Below are 22,614 nucleotides of genomic sequence, written 5' to 3'. Positions count from 1 at the left end.
AAACTTATTTTAGTTCAGGGGCCACATCAAGCCAAATTTGATCTGCGGTGGGCCGGACCAGTAAAATAATAACATAACAATATATAAAAAATGTCAACTCTAAACTTTCCTCTATGTTTTAGAGCAAAAAAAAGTAAAATTATGCAATGAAAAGATTTACATTTACCAACTATCCTTTAAAACAATGTGAATAACATGAACAAACTGAAATTTCTTAAGAAAACTAAGTGCAATTTTAACAATATTCTGCCTCAGTTTATCATTTACACATGTACATTACAACATACAGATCACAGTGGATCTACAAATACACAAAACATTTACTAACAGGTAGAATACTGTTAAAATTACACTTAAGACATTTCAAAATGTTCATATTTGTTTAGGTTATTCATATTTTTGTGAAATGTTAGTTTGTTTTAGTGTAAATACAGTAAAATGGCATGAAAATGTTTACATTTATGAAGGGAAAAATGTGGAGTTGTGAGTATTTACAGGTTATTATGATAGTATTTTACTGATCTGACCCATTGGAGATTAAATTGGTCTGTGGAACCTGAACTAAAATGATTAATATCTTCAGTGTAATTTTTGCATTTCACAAATTCATCTCAGGGGCCAGACTGGACCCTTTGGCGGGCCAGATTTGGCCCCCGGGCCGCATGTTTGACACCTGTGTTGTAGAAGATGACAGTGTTTCCATGGTAACTACAGAGCCTCTGAGTGTCCAAATGGGTCATATCTGATGACCATGAAAAGATGACAAACTGTATTTTACACCAATGATTTACATACAGTCTACTCTCGTTAAACCGCCCGCCGTTATACCGCCATTTTCGCTCACCGCCGACCAAAACCATTGCACAAAAATCCCCAATGCATTATTCCATTAGCTACCGCCATTTCCGCCTATCGCCATCCGCCAGCCCAGTTCCATGCACAAACAACACTTATACCATTGATTTCCCGACCGTTATACCGCCAGCGTGATTGCCATCAAGTACACATAAATTTTAACAATGCACTGAAACAAACGCGCCAGACGCTGATCGTGACAAGCTACGAGTAGGTCTACGGAACGGCCACCGTTCATTTATCGCAGAACACTCAGTAGGTCAGGATGTCGGGAAGAGGACGTGGGATTAAGCCAAAGCCTCAAGATGATGGGGTGTCATTTCCCGACACGGTATAATAATGCTTAAAATGTTTCCCCACTTTAAATGATCCCTTACAACATAACAGAATCAAGATTTATTTAGAAACGCAATTAGAACGGGTTAACGGAGGCAGCACAGACATCATATAGTAAAGACATGCACATTATGGACGCAACCCGTTGTAACGCCATTTTCGCTATACCGCCAATTTGGCCGTGAACGGAAGTTGGTGGTATAACGAGAATAGACTGTACATTGATTGGATTAGTGGATCAACAGGTATTAAACAGTTTAGATCAGTAGATCCTTTTGGTCGATGGTGGAGGTTTGGGTCTTTATGAGTTCATGAATACAAGAAAAAATCATATGTTTGAAGAAGCAAAGTCATCCAGTGTACCTTAACTGTGAAGTTAAACTCTGGGCCAATGTCATCCAGAGTTTTCACTGTTGTAACCACTGGAATGGTAGCATCTGCCACGTAGAAATTAATATTTGACTCCCTAGAACAAAGGAATGTTAAAATGACCACTTAGCTTATATCAATCAGTCTTATAGTGCAATACAAGAAAAAAAAAACAAAAAAAACAAAGAAAAGTCACCTAGATAAAACTATCCCTGCATCATAGCGAACAGGAATGGATATGTCCACACGATTGTCTGCAGGTCGTTCCTCTTTTCCATCACTGTAAAGGAAAAACAGTACAGTACAGAGTATTACTGTTCATGTCAGTAAGTGTTGCTAAAAATCACCACTATTCATTTGGTACCTTTTAGCTTCAAATTTCACCTCAGCTTGGTTTTGCAACTGATTGAAGTTGTAATCAAAATTCATTCTAAATGTGACCTGTGGTGAAATAAGAGAATAGTTTAATTAATGCACCTGGACATAAAATGCAATTATTTCTTCATAGAAGCTGTAAAAGATTCCTTTCTCTGTACGTACCTTGTCATCTTTTTTTAATAAGGGGTATCCCACTTGGCAGGCGACAGTTTGTGCTTCTGTTGACGTACATCTGACTCCATCTGTCTGAGAATTTATTGGAAAGTTAATCACTGTGATATTGCCTGTTATCACACTGACATGACTGTATTTTACTAGGCAGTTTTAAAAAGTGAAAGTGAATAGGACATACAATACTGAATGAACTTTTTAAATAACTGTATAATGTACATTGGGATTAATTAAAATAATTAGGATTAGCTGAGTAGCCTGATGGACACAGTTGAAGAAAAGAAGAAGAAAAAGTATTTAATTATCATAATTATGGAGTTAATTTCCTGCAAAAACAAACAGACAAAACATCTATATTATAAAAGCCAAGTGGCCTCTGTGTGCGTGTGTGTGTGTGTGTGCGCGTGTGTGTGTGTGTGTGTGTGTGTCTGTGTGTGTGTGTGTGTGTGTGTGTGTGTGTGTGTCTGTGTGCGTGTGTGTGTGTGCGTGTGTGTGTGTGTGTGTGTACGGGGATTCACACAAAATCCATACAGAGCTGCAGTTTGTCATACTTATGTATTTTTGGTCAAGGAACAGACTACCAAAAACAGCAAGTTGATAGGACCAGTATTTTGGGCATTATTAGTAATTTTTAGGGATGCACCGATACCACTTTTTTCCAGACCGAGTACGAGTACTTACATTTGAATACTTGCCGAAACTGAGCACCAATACGAGTACTTAATAATCCCATTCTAGTTCTTTGTTCCTTTTGTAAATGTGCTTTATTGTCATTGTCATTAGTCTGACTGGAACAAAGTGCTGCTACTGACATTTAATGTGTTGGAATGAGCGTTTCTCAAATAATCCATCAGGGGGCGCCGCTCTGAATTAACCATACTGGACAAATACCATGAAGAAGAGTAAAGTTTTTTGAGAAGAAGAAGAAGAAAGTCAGTAATAACAAACATGGAGACGACACAGGTAACACTAATATGATACTAATATTGCAATGTTTTCGCTGGTAAGGTTTAAAATCTTAGCTTCAGCAGGAAGAGAAAAGAGAAATGAGTGAGAAGTTTTGTTTTCATTTCAGCTGGTGGGGGTCCACACCGCTCCGTACTCCCGCTGGTATTCTCATTCTGGGTACACATCAGCCAGCACCTGAAAAATGGATGGAATGTACGCAGAGGACGGACAGAACGCTGCGTCTGTATCTGTCTGTGTCTTTAACGTTACTTGCAGTCAGCATTACTTCTATCACCGTCATTTATTTTGAAAAATCTCCACACTCTTCACACTCCCCACACATTTTTCCACCGCCACGTACCTGCTGCACTGAACTGTGAATGTCACACAGCCGTAAGTGGTATCGGTGCATTTGTATCGGATATCTTTTACGAGTACGAGTACACACACTGAGTATCGGAGCCAATGCCGATACTCATATCAGTATCAGTGCATCCCTAGTAATTTTGGAATACAATAGCCTTACAATCATGTTGCTATGACTAGAACGCTTTGGCGGTGACTGCTGGACAAATGCAGTACAGCAGGAATGAATACACAACAAAAACTGCCACATCTAGAACCTGTGGATCCCCATGGGTCAACATGTTAGTTATTATTATGAGTTGTTCTATCTGACAGGTGTCAAACATGCGGCCTGCGGGCCAAAACCGACCCCCTAAAGGGTCCAACATGGTCTGTGGGATGAATTCATGGAAATCCAAAAATCACACTAAAGATGTCATTTTAGTTGAGGATCCACATACAGACCAGTATGATCTCAAGTGGGTCAGACCAGTAAAATAGTATCATAATAACCTATAAATAATGACCGCTACAATTTTTTTTCTCTTTATTTTAGCGCAAAAAAAAAAAAAAAATCCAACTAATTTCCATGAAAATGCTCCCATTTACAAACTCTTTTCACAAAAAATGTGAATAACCCAAACAAAATATGGACAACCTGAAATGTCTGAAGAGAATTAAGTGTAATTTTAACAATATTCTGCCTGTTACTAAATGTTTTGTGTACTTTTAGATCCACTGTGGTCTATAAGTTGTAATACACGTGTAAATGATAAACATATGGAAAATGCAGTTATTTCAGGTTGTTCATGTTATTCACATTTTTAAGGAAACATTATAGATGTAAACATGTTCATAATGTAATTGTACTTTTTTCACTGTATTACTTTACTGGTTCAGCCCATTTCAGATCATATTGGGCTGAAAGTGGCCCCTGAACTAAAATGAGTTTGACACCTCTGTTCTATCTTATAATCATCATTATCAACTTCAAAGTTGCTGAATACTGTTGAAGACACTGTTTCCTAAGTGTGATGTAAAGAAATACTGTGTATTTCTTTTGTTTGTGATATTTTAGCAGGAAATACGGTCCATATACACAGCTATTTTATGAACAGTCTGATTAATGAATGCATGTTAGTACTGACTACCAGGTCAGTGTAAACGTTAACTCGTGATGACATTATAACCACAGATATGATCACTTACCAGAGGAAACACCGAGGAGTAGTAGAGGTTACTGGAGTATGTGACCAAAACCTGTGTGTTATAGGCGTTCTCCTTTTTGTTCTTCACAATAACCTCAAACGACAGCTCCTTGTTGCTGGCACTGACCAACACCGGCTCCGAGCTGCAACAGAAGAGTTCATATGACCGCACTGCATTCAGGAACAATCTGTCAATGTCATATTTAACCCTTTCATGCATACTGGTCACTACAGTGGACAGTTATTGTACAGCTGTTCTCCTGTAGAGTCATGGGTTTTGTTGTTTTAGTTCCATATCAGCCAACATAGTGGACACTAATGCATCATCCCAAACACTGCAATTCATACCATTACTGTAACTTTGCTGTTCTTGATAAACCTGATCTGCAGTAAATCAATTAAAAATCAATCTTTTCTTTTCTTTTTTTTTTTTTTTTTGCATATTAACTCCATGAAGTGAGTAATAACTAGTATTAGAGTATGTTAAAATGTGAGAAAACATCAGAGTAGGGGCATTAAAAATGTTTTTATATCATAGTTTTCACACAGTATATAACTTTATGATTGTTATTATTGCTATTTTTGTCACTTTAGCCACTTTAACAAAGTTGTTTATATTTTTATTTCTTTATTTTTTTCTTGTATTGATGCATACTGTCTTGCACTGCTGTACACACTTCAATTTCCCCCTTGGGGGATCAATAAAGTATATCTTATCTTATCTTATCTTATCTTATCTTATCTTATCTTATCTTATCTTATCTTATCTTATCTTACTTTCTGATGATGGGTTTTAAATACATGTTTCTTTCCTTCAAAAATTAAATACATGATGTCCAGCTGAGTGCACATTTTTGTAACTCCATGAAAAAAATGCTCTTAAAAAAAAGAAAAGAAAATCGATTGCATTGCTTTTTTCATGCCTAAAGAGGAATAAAATCACTCAAGAAAAAATATTAACTAAGGTTCTCATAATTCATGCATGAAAGGGTTAAAGGAGCACACTATTACTGTCAGTATACAGTATGGGTGGAGGGGTGGAAAAAGTATTAAGGTCTAGAGCTGAAGCTATTGATTATTTTTGTAATCAATTAATCTGTTCTTGTTTTCTTAGATTTGGTTAAATTAAATGATTATTTGAATTGGCAGAAAAAAAAAATGTGAAAAAGACAGAAAAGAAAGTAGCTGGGCTTCAGTTACAGTTTTCTGCAAAATAAAAGCAACATTTCTACAATTTTGACAGAGTACAATTGCTACTTGTAGGTGTTTCCATTGAAGAGTGTTTGGCTTCTGATGCGTGATTCTAGTAAAGTCCTGTCTCGCAACACATCGTAATTCTCCTAAAATACTGTAAAGTTCTCACAAGATTCTCACTGAAGGAAGATGGACACACTGAGTTTCCTTCCAAACCTCCACAGTGTTTCCACTGTAGTGTGGGTTCCTCTACTGCTGTTACAGTGACTGTCTTCAACTAAAGAAGAAGGAAACGTAGAATCGTCCAAAGGCAAAGTCCTTATTTATGGCAGCAGTCACGTGGAATGGATTTATGGGAGGGAATTGTACATCAGGAATTCACCAACGAGTTGTGGTTCCAGAATTTCTGAATGACCCTGGCAACGTTTAATGAACTGTGTGATGTTAGTGAACCTCTGGTGGCACCAGACTTGTCCTGCCCTCAGGAAGCAGTTCTTCCACAAAAGCCAGTGTCTATTATCTGATCCAAACTAGAACCACCTGTTCTGAGTACAGGGTCATAGGGGAGACATTTGGCCTGAGCAAAACCACTGTGCATAGATGGGTGAAAATGTGCAAAATCTGTTTCCATTACACTTCTGTGCAATACTTATATATCGAAACGTCCCAAAAACCACCTCATGACACCGTAAAACTTTTTTGCGATCTTTGACAGTTTTTGCGACATTTCGGTGTTTTCATTACCAGTTTTCTGTTGCGCAATTTACATTTTGCACATTTCTGACTGTAATGGAAACCCAGCTAATGACAAACAACTTGTCCTTAATTCCAGAACCAGCTGAAACAACAACCACAAAAAGTATAAAAGAAAAGGATATATAAACAAGAAAAGTACTTGGAGAGCACAGACCTCTGCCAAGACAGGACGCCCCCCCCCCCCCCCACCGAAAATTTCCTGAAAATCTGTCCATATCTTTTCGAGTTATCTTGCTAACAAACAAACAAACAAACAAACACGCAAATGCGCAAACATGAAAACACATAAAGCAAAGTGATCACAATACCTCCTGGCAGAAGTAAAAATATCTATATAGAAATGATAACAATAAAAACAGTATAAAAGTATATATAAAAATATCTATAGAAATAAACAATAACAAACCAGTCCAATGACTTTGCAAACATCAAAATCTGAAAAGTAACTAAAAGTATCAGACAACTGGAGTGGAGTAAAAAAAAATGCTTCTGAGATGTAGCGAAGCAAAAGAAAAAAGTACCAGAAAATGGAAATAGTCAAGTTAAGTGCAGAGGTGTCCAAAGTATTCCCATCCATTCCTCAGGTAGAAGTATAGATACTAGGGTTTAAACAGACTTCTGTAGAAGCTGAAGTATCAACTCAAGCTTTTTACTCAAGTAAAAGTGTAAAAGTACTGGTTTCAAAACTACTTAAAATATAAAAGTAAATGTAAGGGGAAAAAATGCCATTAGGACAAAAGCTTAGGCGGCTCCACAGGGGCCTGTAGTGCACTACCCCACCTCCTAAAACACATGTATCTAAAGGCCATAATGACTATAATGTTATATTAAAATGTTAATGTTGAAACATTTGGGATGCACTAGTCTACCTGTTTCAGCCGCATATATGAACACTGAAAATGAACGCATTTTAGAGCAATGTAAATGTATTAAAGAACCATATATGTGTCCTACTGAGAATTAACATGTGTTTGATGGAGCTGAAGATATGATGACGAGTTGAATATAAGTACTGGAATGGTGTAAAAAGTCAGGTGTGATGGATCCTGTACAAATCATGTCAGAGTGGCATATGTTTATACTTCTAATCCAATCACAGTCAAATTCACTCTATCTGGATGGAGCGATTCATCTGGATAGTTTTTTTTAATTTGAAAGATGACAAGCCACAATGAAAACAAGCTGAAATGAAATAAGAGTAACAGGGCTATTTTTAAAATGTAAGGAGTAGAAAGTACAGAGAAATGTGTGAAAATGTAAAGAGTAGAAGTAAAAAGTCGGCTGAAAAAGAATTACCCCAGTCAAGTATAGATAACCAAAATTTCTACTTAAGTAAGGTAATGAAGTATTTGTACTTTGTTACTTGAGGCCTCTGACGTTAAGTGTAAGTAATTTAAATATGTACTTAAGCAGGATTGCTGAGTAAAAGTACACAGGTGAGTATACAGGTGTACTGGACTGAAATGACATACACATTTGAACATGAAAAAGAATTCTAAAGCCGCCTCTGCGCTCAGACCAGACCACAACATGAACCAGCAGCTGCAGAGCCGTGTGTGATCAAATGTGTGGAAAAGTCCTTCAAAAGGCTCCGCACTGTGTCTGAAAACATCTTTGTTCACATCCTTTCATCTACGTTAATTTACTGAGCAAGATATCATCCAGAGTCTGCACGTTCCGTCATGGTACACAAGTTTGAATGGAGTGTTTTATGGGCTGTGAAGTCGCTGCATAAACTGGAAAATTCTAATTCGAGCGGCTATTCTCAATTAATGCAGTCTCATAAAACACAAAGACCAGAACATGTTGTCATGGTTGTTAGGAGTTACCAAGGCGAGGGATTTTAAGGATTTTTCCAGATTTGAATCTATCTGCAAACAATTCTTTCTTCTCCTTCGAGTAAGCGTGTGTGACATTATTAGTATTAGTAGTATATTTTTAAGTTGTCATGCTTTTAGCCATGCTAGCCCAAGGTACGACCATATGAATAGGACTGTAGCAGCTCAATAACACCTCTTAACACCACTTTCCTGTGAATAAATGTGAACTGTCTGCACGGTACCGTCAGAGACACTGTCATTGACTAAAAATACAGCACAGTTTGATCATTTTTAAATATAGCCTCTGACTTCATGGGTAAAAATGTGTTTTACAGCTTCACATAAAAGACTCGACATTTAAATGGTTCATAGTAAACAAAATCATAGACACTATTCAGCCCTCGTCTGTCACACAGTTCCTTCAGGACTTCAGCTCTGAACTAACGTTGCAAGTGGTGATACCAGGGTTCAGTCTCCCCGACACAAATCCACCATTCATCATACACACCGCAAGAATCAAAATCTTACCAAGTGTATCTTTCTCATTTCTAGTCAAAATATCTCATCACACTTAAAATAAAACATAATCACCTAAAGAGTAACTTTTCAGTGAGATATAAGAACTTATTTTTAGACAATAGATCTGGAAAATCTTGCTTCAAGAAATCTTACCAAGATAATTTTCACTTGTTCCATTGGCAGATTTTTTTTTTTTTTCTGAATTCAAGAAAAAACTGCCAGTGGAACAAGTGAAAATAATCTTGGTAAGATTTCTTGAAACAAGATTTTCCAGATCTATTGTCTAAAAAGGAGTTCTTATATTTCATTGAAAAGTTACTCTTCAGGTGATTATGTCTGATTTTAAGTGTGATGAGATATTTTGACAAGAAATGAGAAAAGTACACTTGGTAAGACTTAGATTTTTTCCAGTGTAAGTTTGTCTGTCATCTTTTCTTCCATTGCTATGAGTCTTCATTTTGCCAATTCTAAACTCTATTATTACCCCGCCCCCCCGAAGGAGGAGCAAGGGTATTTTTATTTTTTTTGGTTCAGTTTGTTTCTTTGTTTGTTAACACTTTAGCAGTAAAACCATTGGTTGAATTCATACCACACTGGGTTTATAAATTGCCAGTGACCCAGAATAGACGTCATTACATTTTGGGAAAAGTAGGTCATAGTTCAAATTTTTAATGAATTTTAAAATTTTTATGTATAATTGACAAAATGTGTCTATGCTGTCTGTCTGTACTGACATCAGCACACGCATAAACATGATGACATCACCTGGATCGATGCCAAAATAAGCTACAATATGTATGAGCAGTGGGGTTTGTTGTTCCTGGCAGCGCTTGTTATTAGTACAGTAGTTCCCAACTTTTTTTGGCTCGTGACCCCATTTTAACGTCACAAATTTCTGGCGACCCCAGACATTCAAAACGGAGAATTTTTTTAAAATTTTTTTTTGTTTTGCTAAAATTTATTTGTTTTTGATCATGTAATAGTTTGCTCTACTATATTGCAAATGAACGTTAATTTTAGACGACATTTAGGCTTTTTAATTTGATTTTCCTTGGTCAGGATATGTACAGTCAGTCCAGCTTGTATTTACTAGGCGGACAATTAATACTGAACAAACAAGAACTCAAACTATGAATTATGAAAGAGCTGCAGCATCTGAAACCGACCACAGTGAACATTTGACAGATAAACAGAACCACAGTGCTTCAGTTTCAGAGCTTGTCGTGTCTTTTATGATTGCCTCTCGAAACTCACCATATATTTTTTATTAGTAAATTTTGTTTTGTTTTGTTTTATCAATTACTAGAAATTTCAGGTGACCCCATTTGAATTCCAGGTGATCCCACGTGGGGTCCCGACCCCAAGGTTGAAAAACACTGTATTAGTATCACAGTCATTATGCTACACCACATCGCCCTCTACTGGATGTAGAAGTACATTTTGTCATTTTAGAAAGTTAAGTTCTACGTCTGTAGCTATTTTGGTGAAAGTAACTCAAAAGTAATACAAGAGTCATGTAACAATTCTGAGAAAGTAATATTGTCAGGTAATGAATTACTTTTAAATAACAGTAACAACTAATCTGTAATGGATTACAGTTTGGAAGTAACTTACACAACACTGCACAAATCAGACCCACAGCTCTGACAACACGAGTGAAGCATCTCCATCAACTGACGGCATAATTACAGACAGAATATGTGCAGTACTGTTTTTTTCCACAGACAAACTGTAGCCTGAAGAAAATGTGGTGAGGAAACAAACTGTTACACATCCCACAAACTACAGAGAATATGATCACAGACCACAGGTGAGGCATTTACACTGGAATTCTTCCTTCACAGATTATAGATACGGCAGATTCACATGGGATGAAGACCACAGATGACCTCCACAATTATTATAAATCCCCAGCAATCCATGGTAACACTAGTCCAGTGGAAATAGGGCTTAGTTTCACAAAGTTGGTTTCATGTTTTTGAGAAAATATATTGATGTAAATTTCTTATGTCAGCAGATGCAGTTCAGTTCAAGAAACATGTGAATATAAAGCATTTTAACGTGTGACAAAGTTGTTCATGTTTAATCTAACTCCCTCTTGTGGTGGTTGTTTTTTTTCTACAGAAAATTTTCAAGCCTATTATCATCTCTTTAAATTTGTTTAAAAATTTTTTCATGCTTTCTTGCAATCTGTTTTATCTCTGAGGACTAAAGTAAGATTATTCTGTTTGTTTTGTTGCGTATTTGAAATAAACTGAACTGAAAAAGAAAAAAAAATCACCTCTGCAGCCACTTCAGTTTAGTGTCAGTGGCATTACAGCTGAATGTGGGCAGGAAAAATGATCAAAATTAATAAGATCTCAACACTATTAATTCTTGGACCTACTCTAATTAAAGCTTTATCCCAGAGCGAGCATTAGACATGTAGGGAAATTATGATTCAGAGAAACAATGGGCTAGATCTGTTATGGTTCATTATTCCACATAATAATAATAATAATAATAATAATAATAATAATAATAATAATAATGATGATGATGATGATGATGATGATGATGATGATGATGATGATGATGATGATGATGATGATGATAATAATAATAATAATAATAATAATAATAATAATACTTACACTGCTCTACAATTTCTTACAAAATATCTGCTTCAGACATTAAATGTACTAAATCTTACATACTTTAATAAGATTAATCAGAAAACAAATGACCAAAGTGCTGGTTAGCTCATGTTTTCATTATATATGATGGTGTGTTATACACATATATGACTGTACCTTAGAAACTACAGCCAACTGGCACTTTTGACTTATTTTTTTCTTTATTAGTGACTCTAATTTGGTAAAGTTTAACTACACAAAGACTGTGTGTGTGTGTGTGTGTGTGTGTGTGTGTGTGTGTCTTACCTGGATCCTTTTGTTTCTGTTGTTACACTCAGTACCAGATCGCTGACACACACTTCATCAGAACCACAGTCTTTAGTGAAAGGAATCTAAACACAACAAGAGCAAATTCACATCTACATCTCTATTTCATGTTCACATGTTCTTGGAAATAACACATCAGAGATATCCTTTAAGAAATATTTGAGGAGATCAATTATGATATCACATTGATACATATGTATATATTTACATTGCCTTTCTTTTTTTAATGTATTCTGACTGTGTATGGACTATGGAAGTTTAATAACTTTTACAATGTTTATGTATTTATAAGGTGGAGGCTTTAAAACAAGCCATTTTAGGCTTTCTGCCTCTCCCTGCACCTTTACTGTTTTATTTTGACTTTGATCAATGTTATGTATGTGCAAAATAGATCAATAAATCAATAAAATCTCATGACAGGTTCTATGTAATTTCTGTGCCTGTTTTTTTTACAGATGAAAAAAGATATTACAAACACATGGTGTGCGTGACTTTGTGGAAGCCATAGATTCTAAAAGCTAGTAATCATCACACATGCAAACCATGTCATTTTAAATGACTGTACAAACACCTCTGAAAAATAATAATTATATTTCCAGGCTTTTTCTTGTTGTGCTTATATGAAGAGGAAAGACAAAAACACCGACATGAGACATGTTATGTACAAATCTGCCACTTACAAAGAAGGCCCAGGCATGTGTGGAGGAGACGTCAAGCACAGGATTGACATCTGCATTCTGCTGCTCGATCTCTACCTTCAGACTGAAGGAATTGACAAAATCTGGTGCCTCCTATTAAAGAAAACATGTGAAAACACTCAGAAAATAGAAGTTAGCCTGTAGAATCTATATTATACAAGCCAAGTGTGAGTACGTGTGTGTGTACGGGGATTCACACAGGATCTGTACAGAGCTGACTGCTGCAGTTTGACATACTTAAGTATTTTTGGTCAAGAAACAGACTAGCAAAATGCCAAGTTGATAGGACCACTTCTGTGGGAGATATTAGTAATTTTCTAATGCAATATCCTTACAATCACATTGCTATGGCCACAACACTTTGGTGGTGACTGTTGGACAAATGCGGTACAGCATGCACAAATACACAACAGCATAAAAACAACCACATCTAGAACCTGTGGATCCCCACGGGTCAATGCACTAGTTATCACTATAAAATGCCCACTTTTTGTATTTTAATTAAAAAAAATTTATTTAAAAAAATTTAATGTAAAAATGTAAATAGTTTATATATTAATTTATTTTTATATTATTTATTTAATTTTATGTTAAAAAAAAAAAAAAAAGATAATTTATATTTTAACTCACTATATGATCCTCATTCGATCTGTGCACAACACCACATTGTCGTGTCACATACAAATCCATCATAAACATGTGACTAATGGACAGGTTCAGCCATTACCTGCACATACACTTGGTAGACCTGGCAGAGCGGCGTAGACGATACTTTGGCTTTTTCTGTGAGAAAACGTTCATTGTTTTTGGAGAACAGACCTCTGGATACTCGTGAAGACTGCAAATCAGCGTCCAGAGTCAGAGTGTAGGAAATGTCTGAAAGAAGATAAAACAGGGACATGAGCCTTTAACATCAAAAATTAATCTTTGTTTGCTTCACATTACAGCCTGGTAATAATATGGCAATAGTTCATAATACTCTGCATTACTGAAGTCACATCCTGTTTGTTAATGAGAGTGGGTATCGCTGGGTAATATGTAGCTGTGGTTAAGGCCAGTTATATTTTATTATTTCATTATCTTGCTCCTATTACTGATGTAATGTTGTCACAGGTATGTGTGTATTAAAAATGTAATACAATCCAGTGATAACCATGAGCCAAAACTCCATTTTATGTATTTTTTTCTGACGTTTCTTTTTCTGTGACATTTTTCTTCTTGTAAATAATGTCACCACTTTATAATTTACTGCAAAATACTGCACGGACACAAATGTTCTGTTATTAACAGGTCACCTTATTCTTACCAAAACAATGTCGGTACATTCTTTAAATGTGTTTCCACATTATTATCCTTAGGCTTTGGCTGGTTATTACCCTGTTATACAAAATGTACTATTAATCCAAAGTATTACCTGATTACTTCTTGGTTAATAACATGCTATTATTTAATTACCTCACCTACTGATGCTCTATTACCTACTGCTGAGCTATAAAATGCATGTATTTCTGCCAATAAGCTACTGTATTTGGGTCATTAAAGTTGAATTAAGCCACAGGAAGTGACATATTTTATATAAAAAACAGCTGATCAGACTTACCCATGGGCCCAACAGGGTTCTTAGGCCTGAACACAGCAGTGAAACAGACCTTAGCAGTGAAACATGACTGCTTACGTCCTTGTATGTCACAGGCTTTGCTGAAGACATTAATTTTATCAGGAGTGAAAGTAGCCGTAGCTGTGACTGTTGCCACTCCTCGAGACCTGAAAATGACCAAAAGTGAAACTGATTATAGAACACTGGAAGTTCTATTTTGTTGATTTGTTTATGTTTATTATTTCAGTTATATTGTATTTTTAATTCTTTTTTTGTGTATTCATTTCGGGGGAGGTGTTCATATAAGCCTTCTTTTTTTGGCTTCTAACCTCTCCAGCACAATTTTGTTACTTGTTTGAATGTTGTTGTTTTTTTTTCCATTGCTGTTTTTATTTTGTGCAAATAAATAAACTAAACAAAGTCAAATGCAATATAAGATCATTTATGTCAAATACTGGTGTAACTCACCAGAGCTGAACCACCTTCCCATATGCACCAACTGAGATGTCAGGGAGGGTGTCATCATTCAGGTCTTTGTAGCTGTCCAGGGACCGTCCAAAGAACTGCACCTGAGGATCCAAACTGGAGCCCAAAACTCTCTAAAGAATACAAACATTTTATCAGTCACGTTAATCCAACAGCCAGAATGGACTGGACCATGTGGAGGGTGCAGGGTTTGGTCTTTCTCTACCTGTGAAAACTCTTTGTTCAGTGTCTTCTTCTTCCCGTTGTAAATGTAAATAGCGCCTCTTCCATTGTCTTCCAGCGGTGACCCAACGACAACATCATCGTAGCCGTCAAGGTCCAGGTCGGGAACAGCAGAGATGGCCATTCCAAAACGAGCATTTTCAGTTGATGGTGGACCGATTAGAAATCCCTGTTCGTTCAGGATTCCCTTCAGATGACAACATACAAACAAGTGGAAGCTCAGCACCCACAGTCATACACTGCAAAAAAGGGGTGTCTTAAAAACAAGATAAAAACACTAAATCTGAGGAAAAAGGTACTCAAAACAAGTACAGACAGATAATTTCACTTGACAAGATTTCTTGAATTAAAATTGTTAAAGGTGGGGTGAGAGATGTTTTCCTACAGCATTTTTTACTATAGTGCTTAAAATCCCCTTCACATCCCGATTACAACCAGTTAATTAGATGCTCTAACACAAAAATAAAAAAATGTAGTCACCTGTGGAAGGGAGAGGACTGACAAAACACCATCCAATTATTTTAAGCGCCTAATCAAAATGAATGATTGAATGGTGATATGTCTATCAAACTCAACTGCCATTTGTCCCTCCCCCCTCCCCCCTCTGCACGTGCCACCCTTTGAGCATGAATTGTGCGTTCTCAGAGGTTTGGAGCACTGGTACGGGAAATGAAGCCAGAGCCAGAGCTTGGCCTTATTAGTTATATTAGGATGGAAAGTTTCACCGGCAAACTGTTTTGTCACTAACATAAATCACTAAGAAATGTAACGTTAGTCAGATAGGTCTGAACTGGGGCTGTTCTGTAAGAGCGGGGGGGTTGGAGGAGACTGACTGAGGTATGCATGGATCCGAGAGCTGAGAGCTGTGGCCATAACCAGGCCAATTGTGCAGCGCTCCTGAACTCACGGGAACAAGCACTGCGCGTGCCAGTACTCTGGAGGTGTGGCTACAGGGGGTGTCTGAAGAAAGGGGTTTGGACTAATGAACTGAGTATTTTCAAAATGTTGCTTCCTCAGACCGTTTTTTCCTAGATTCCTACCCCACCTTTAAATCTAGAAAAAGCATGTCTACAGATGTATGAACACTTAAAATAAGAAATTAAATCTTAAAACAAGATAAATTATCTAACCTTTTTAAATCTTTCTTTTTTTTTTTTTTATCTTGGTAAGAACCAAATCAGTGCAGTGCAGTGTACACACCACTTCTATGAACAGGAGTTGGATTGGTCGGTCCACAAAAAACCTTAAATGCCAAAGTTCTTCAATGACTCTTTGGTCTTCCACAGCAGCAAAAAAATAAAAAAATAAACTAGAAGCACTTGGAGAGCGCAGACCTCTGCAAGGCAGATCATTGCCCCGGATTTGGATGAAAATTTCAGGAAATGTTGATACTGGCACAAGGAACAAATGATTAAATTTTAGTGGTAATTGGGAGTGGGGGTGGGGGCCATGGGGGCCACGGGGGCCCACTGATCTGCCTTGGCGGAGGTCTGCGCTGTCTTTTCCAAATCCATCCATATCTTTTTGAGTTATCTTGCACACAAACAGACAGACAAACAAACCAACGCCGACAAAAACATAACCTCCTTGGCAGAGGTAAAAATACGCCTACAACACTAACTACCATTACCCTGAAGTTTAATCCCAGGGGCACAAATGATAACTCCTCAGTTAACCCATAAAGACCCAAACAGCCTCTGGCAACTACAACTATCTACTGATCTACAACTAATGAACCACTAAACCTATGAATACGCTGAAATAATTGTTGTAAAAAACAGTTTGTCATATTTTCATGGTCATTAAATATGACCCATTTGGACGTTCAGAGGCTCCGTAGTTACTGTGGAAACACTGTCATCTTCTGCAACATTGATTCACCAGTGAAACCCATGGAGTTGGATCAATGACAGTGGATGGACACACTGGGTTTATGTTCAGTTAATGATATCTTTGTTGAAAAAGTCACTTTTTCATCAGTTTTCTCTGTTTTTGATATAATAACGCCCAACCTTAAACTGAATTTTATGAACATCTATATGAACAGTAAATTAAATATAGGGAAATACCTGACTATCACTGAAAAAAAGCAAAATACAGAGGATACTGTTATAATAAATGTTGATAAATCACTTTGGAAAGGTTAAATGTAGAGAAAAATTAATTTGGGAAGTGCCATAAAAGTAGGACTGGGTTTTTATGGGTTAATGAATCCTCATAGTGGCTCCTGTGTACGCCAGGATTACACAGTTTTTAAAGCCTTGTGTTCACAGACTTATGACTAGGCCATGCCACAAATGCACATATTATCATTAATTTAAGTTCCACACGCAAACTGTATTTTAACGTCTGTGGTCTTAACCCATAAAGACCCAGTGCAACTTTTACGGCAGTTTGCAAATGAATTTTTCTCTATATTTACCTTTTCTTAAGTGATTTATTGCCGTTTATTATAATATTATCCTGTTTATTTTGCATTTCTTCAGTAAAAAACAGGTACTTTTCTATATTTAATTCACTGATCATGTAGATGTTCACAAAATCTCAGAGTAAATTCAAATCATCAGAAATAGGGAAAAATTATGAAAAAATAGAAAAAAGAAGATGAAGTGACTTTTTCAGTCAAATCTCTCATTAACTGCTCATAAACCCAGTGTGTCCATCCACTGTCATTGATCCAACTCCATGGGTTTTACTGGTGAATCAATGTTGTAGAAGATGACAGTGTTTCCACGGTAACTACGGAGCCTCTGAACATCCAAATGGGTCATATCTGATGACCATGAAAAGATGACGAACTGTATTTTACAACAATTATTTTCATGTATTGATAGGATTAGTGGATCAACAGGTATTAAACAGTTTATTTTTGGTCACCAGTGGATATTTGGGTCTTTATGGGTTAATATGGTATCATCCATATCTCCTGGGCTATGATCATCCCGGAACCACCTCTTCAGATGCCCAACCCATCTTTGCGGGTACCTCACAGGGGAAGTGATGTGGACAAATACAGGATGGGTTGTTTCCTTGTGTGTTTTATTCATCTTTTTGAATTTTACCCATGCTTCATGGCTACATGAAGCATTAAATACGGTTGGTATTGATGGCACAATGAAGGCAGAAGGGTCTAGCTTTACGAAAGGCAGCTGGAGTTGTTGACCTGCTAATGGGTTTTCTTTCTCCATGCACCTGTGAAGAAGGTGAAGTTGGGCTAGAACCTTCTGCTCTGTGAATATACAGTCCACATTTGGTGTTTCTAGATCATTACTTGAAGCACGGCTGTTGTTGAATCCAACATTTTCAACAGTTTTAGGATTAGCCTGTCATGTCTCGTCAGATTTGTTAATTATGTTAATGTTTAATGTTTCATGTCTTGTCTTTGGTCTTCAGTGTTTTGTCTTTGTTTGATTTATCACTTTATGTTACCTTAGAGCAGGGGTGTCAAACTCATTTTAGTTCAGGGGCCAAATTCACCCCAATATAATCTCAAGTGGGCCGGACCAGTAAAATAATAACAGTGAAAAAAGTAAAATTACATTACGATAATGTTTACATCCACAATGTTTCCTTAAAAATCTGAAAAACATTAACAACTTGAAATATCTTAGGAAAAACAAGGGCAGTTTTACCAATATTCTGCTTCACTTTATCGTTTACACATGTGCATTACAGTTTACATTACAATTACAAATATGAATACACAAAACATTTAGTAACAGGCAGAATATTGGTAAAATTGCATTTACTTCTTCAGACATTTCAAGTTGTTCATATTTGTTCAGATTTTCACATTTTTTGTTTGTTAATATAAATATTTTCATGTAATATTTTTATTTATTTATTTATTTATTTTACACTAAAACAAAGATAAAATCTGCAGTTGTCATTATTTATAGGTTATTATGATAGTATTTTGCTGGTCTGACCCAATTGAGATTTAATTGGTTTGTATGTGGAACCTGAATTAAAATGATTTTTACACCATTGATTGTTAATATCTTCAGTGTAATTTTTGCATTTCACAAATTCATCCCAAGGGCCAGTACTGGACCCGTTGGCGGGCCGTTTTTGGCCCCCGGGCCACATGTTTGACACCTGTGCCTTAGAGCCACCCCTGATTGTTGTCATCTGTGTTCCCTACCTCATGTATAAATAGTTCTGTCTCCCTTTGTCTTGTGCCAGTTCACCTGATTCCATCATAGTGTTTCAGGTCAAGCTGTCTACCAGGTTTTTCCATGTTTGTCAAGTTTCATGTTTCAAGTTTTTCTGTTAAGAGTTCTTCATAGAGATTTGTTGTAGTTTTTTTTTTTATATCCTCCTTGTGAGCACTTTTTGTTAATCACTTTTTTATTACACTGGGTTACAAAAAAATGTTTTTTGCAAGTTGTCTAGGTTTTTTCAACTGAATTAGGACCATTTTGCACCGCTAAATCCAAAAATGACATCTGTTTTTCTCAATCAGGTCAGGTTTTTTTGCTAATTTGATTTTGAAAAATTTGATCTTCTCACAAAATATAATAATTAATACCAAAATAAGATTGGTAAGCACACTTCATGAAACTTGTGACTTGATTCCTGTTAGGTACAATGGTGTATTCACTGTAGATGTAGCAGAATACGTCAGGCTTATTTTTGCAAGATCTTCTAGTCGAAGCCATTTCATTCACCTGTAATATTAAAAAAAACATTAATCATAAATTGGCCAAAGTAAAATCTTCAGAACTCGTTTACTGCAAGAAATATGAAAGAATTTTGTATCATATGATGTGAAAATGCCCATAAATGTAAGCAAAAATGTTAAAAAGCCAATATGTAGCAGAGTTCAGAAAGTTGACCTGATTGAGCAAAATTAATGTGATTTTTGGATTCAGCACACCAAAATGATCCTAAATCAGCTCAAAAAACTTAAACAATAAATTTGTTGTTGACCAGTGTTATTTAAATACTTTTGTTGAAATCTTAAATTTTTGTGAGTCATGCATTTGAGTTCTCCATTTCATATGTCAAGGAGTTCTAACATAGCCCAGTGTCATCTAAATAAAACAGTTTTGCAGTTAGATGTTTCATAAAGCCCTTCATTTCATCATGCAAAGGTTCCTCTCTGTAGCGTCGGCCTTACTTTGGTCACAGAGAACAGGAAGACGGCACCTTGTTCTCTCTTCGGCTCACTCATAAACATGGGTGCACCCACAAGTAACAGGTCCGTCACTCCATTTCTGTCCACATCCAGGGAACACAGGACACTTCCGAAGTAGGATCCAATCTAGGAAAACCAATGCAAAACTTTATACGGACGTCTCTGAAAAGAAGAAGTTGTCTCCCATCAAACACAGATAGAATTCAGTATCAATACCTGTTTCCCTCTGACTGAATCAATAACTGTGATTTGTTTCTGGGCATTGACAGTGTAGACAATAACTTGTCCAGAATGGTTGGAGCGAGGTGCGCCGGCCACGAAGTATTCTGTAAGTCCATCAGTCATTGTGTTGACTGAGTAACCTGGAAATGAAGGCAAAACATACATGCATCACTGGAGAGCTGCTTTAGGTGGGTCATGTTCCTCCGGTCATTACAGTGTCACACTGCACTGTGAATGAAGAAAAAAACTACAAAGACCAAGCAAAATGTTTCATATAAATCTGATCATTTCACTGGACAAAATAAAAGATTTTCAATTATGGTGTGTTTAGGAAACTGGTAAATATAACAGATATGATTAACCGTAGTTTTAACTGGTATACAAACACCATTTCACCAAATTAGGTCTGTTATAGAAATCACAAATGCATCACATTCTTTTTTACCACAGCTGCCTTTATTGAAATCTGTGTCTGTGTAGATTATAGCTAAATGTATATGAAATGTACAGGGGTTGGACAAAATAATGGAAACACCTTCACCTCAAGATGATAATGCCCCAATCCATACAGCTAGAATTGTTAAAGAATGGCATGAGGAACATTCTAATGAAGTTGAGCATCTCGTATGGCCGGCACAGTCCCCAGACCTCAACATTATTGAGCATTTATGGTCAGTTTTAGAGATTCAAGTAAGACGTCGACTTCCACCGCCATCGTCTCTAAAAGAGTTGGAGGGTATTCTAACTGAAGAATGGCTTAAAATTCCTTTGGAGACAATTCACAAGTTGTATGAATCAATACCTCGGAGAATTGAGGCTGTAATTGCCGCAAAAGGCGGACCTACACCATATTAAATTATATTTTGTTGATTTTTTAAGGTGTTTCCATTATTTTGTCCAACCCCTGTATATGCATTTACCTTCAGCTATTTTAAAGATTCAGTGAGTAAAATTTGTGCAAGCTCATGTGCTAATACACAGGTGTCAAACATGCAGCCCGGGGGCCCAAGGGTCCAATCTGGCCCCTGGGATGAATTTGTGAAAAGCAGAAATTACACTGATGATATTAACACTCAAGGAAGTTAGAATCATTTTAGGTCAATTCAATCTCAAGTGGGTCAGATCAGTAAAATAATATCATAATAACCTACAAATAATGAAAACTACAATTTTTTCTCTTTGTTGTAGCATAAAAAAAAAGTTAAATTACACAGAAATGTTTACATTTAAAGACTAGCCTTTTACAAAAAATGTGAATAACCTGAAATTTCTTAAGAGAAGTATGTGGAATCGTACCAATATTCTGCCTGTTACTAAATGTTTTGTGTATGTGTAGATCCACTGTGATCTGGAAGTTGTAATGCATATGTATAAGTGATAAACTAAGGCGTAATATTGTTAAAATGGCAGTTATTTTTCTTAAGAATTTTCAGGTTTGTATTTGTTCATGTTATGTTCAAGTACGGTTCGTAGATGTAAACATTTTCATTATGGAGTTTGACTTTTTTCACTCAAAAACATAGAAAAAAGAACTATGGAGTTGACATTATTTATAAGTTCTTATCCTATTATTTATATTATTTTGCTGGTTCGGCCCACTTTAGATCAGATTAGGCTGAATGTGGCCCCTGAACTAAAATGAGTTTGACACCCCTCTGCTAATATGACATGTTGTGTTGGAATGTGTTTTGTGCTGGGGACTTGTTGATGTTAGCATAAGAGAGATTGTGACAAAACACCATAGAAATCAGTGTACAGGCTTTTGTCACACATGGTTTCCAGCACAAAACAGACTCCAACACAAACTTCACATCAGTATACACAGATCTTACATACTGGACATTTATAAGCAAAAGGAACAAACCGATGAGAAACGTACAGTATATTAGCTTTAATTACTACAATGCAACATAAATGTGGTCATAAATGTGCCAGTAGAAATGAAAATGGATGTACTTATTTTCAGATAGTGATGTGTAACTTCTCAGACTCTAGCGGAGGTAGACACTGATTATAACAGTTCCTTCTAAAAACCACAGACACTGAACACACCTTCACTATGCACTTCCTGTAAGTCGGGGATTTTGCCTAAAAGAAGTATTTACTGCAAATGCCTACCCAGTAATGAGCTGTGGTTTCTGTCTTGAAGTGTTGACTCAAAGGCTGAGAAAGGGAAAATGTCTACTTCTGATCCCGTTTGATGAACAACGGTCCCGCTCCAAGCGTAGGCGCCCACGGCTCCGAGCATCATCACGTCCTTAAACAGCAGCACAACATGTCAGTCAGCAGACGAGATAGAGTAAGACGCATTCAACATTTAACATTGACTTTTAGCCTCTTTTCTAAGTTCTAAGGTCATGTCAGGGGTAGTGTTACACATGGAAGGCAAAAATCTATGTATCAGACGT

At 36.5% G+C, this 22,614-nt stretch overlaps 1 protein-coding gene across 1 annotated transcript in view; it reads right to left on the bottom strand.

The window, feature by feature from the left end:
- The window catches only part of itga2.2 (integrin, alpha 2 (CD49B, alpha 2 subunit of VLA-2 receptor), tandem duplicate 2), a 59,142-nt gene that overhangs the window by 8,448 nt on the left and 28,080 nt on the right, over nt 1–22,614 (bottom strand). Inside the window, exons 11-24 of the mRNA XM_030144572.1 lie at nt 22,325–22,463; nt 20,201–20,346; nt 19,967–20,110; nt 14,828–15,031; nt 14,605–14,735; nt 14,140–14,303; nt 13,267–13,415; nt 12,522–12,632; nt 11,821–11,906; nt 4,612–4,753; nt 2,101–2,184; nt 1,925–2,001; nt 1,757–1,840; nt 1,555–1,657 (exon numbers count right to left, since the gene is read on the bottom strand). Of these exons, the coding sequence (XP_030000432.1) occupies nt 1,555–1,657; nt 1,757–1,840; nt 1,925–2,001; nt 2,101–2,184; nt 4,612–4,753; nt 11,821–11,906; nt 12,522–12,632; nt 13,267–13,415; nt 14,140–14,303; nt 14,605–14,735; nt 14,828–15,031; nt 19,967–20,110; nt 20,201–20,346; nt 22,325–22,463 (1,764 nt within the window). The remainder of the gene's footprint in view (nt 1–1,554; nt 1,658–1,756; nt 1,841–1,924; nt 2,002–2,100; nt 2,185–4,611; nt 4,754–11,820; nt 11,907–12,521; nt 12,633–13,266; nt 13,416–14,139; nt 14,304–14,604; nt 14,736–14,827; nt 15,032–19,966; nt 20,111–20,200; nt 20,347–22,324; nt 22,464–22,614) is intronic.

Source organism: Sphaeramia orbicularis, chromosome 9 (assembly GCF_902148855.1).
Source record: "Sphaeramia orbicularis chromosome 9, fSphaOr1.1, whole genome shotgun sequence".
Classification (NCBI taxonomy): domain Eukaryota; kingdom Metazoa; phylum Chordata; class Actinopteri; order Kurtiformes; family Apogonidae; genus Sphaeramia; species Sphaeramia orbicularis.
This window is presented reverse-complemented; position numbering and strand designations above follow the sequence as displayed.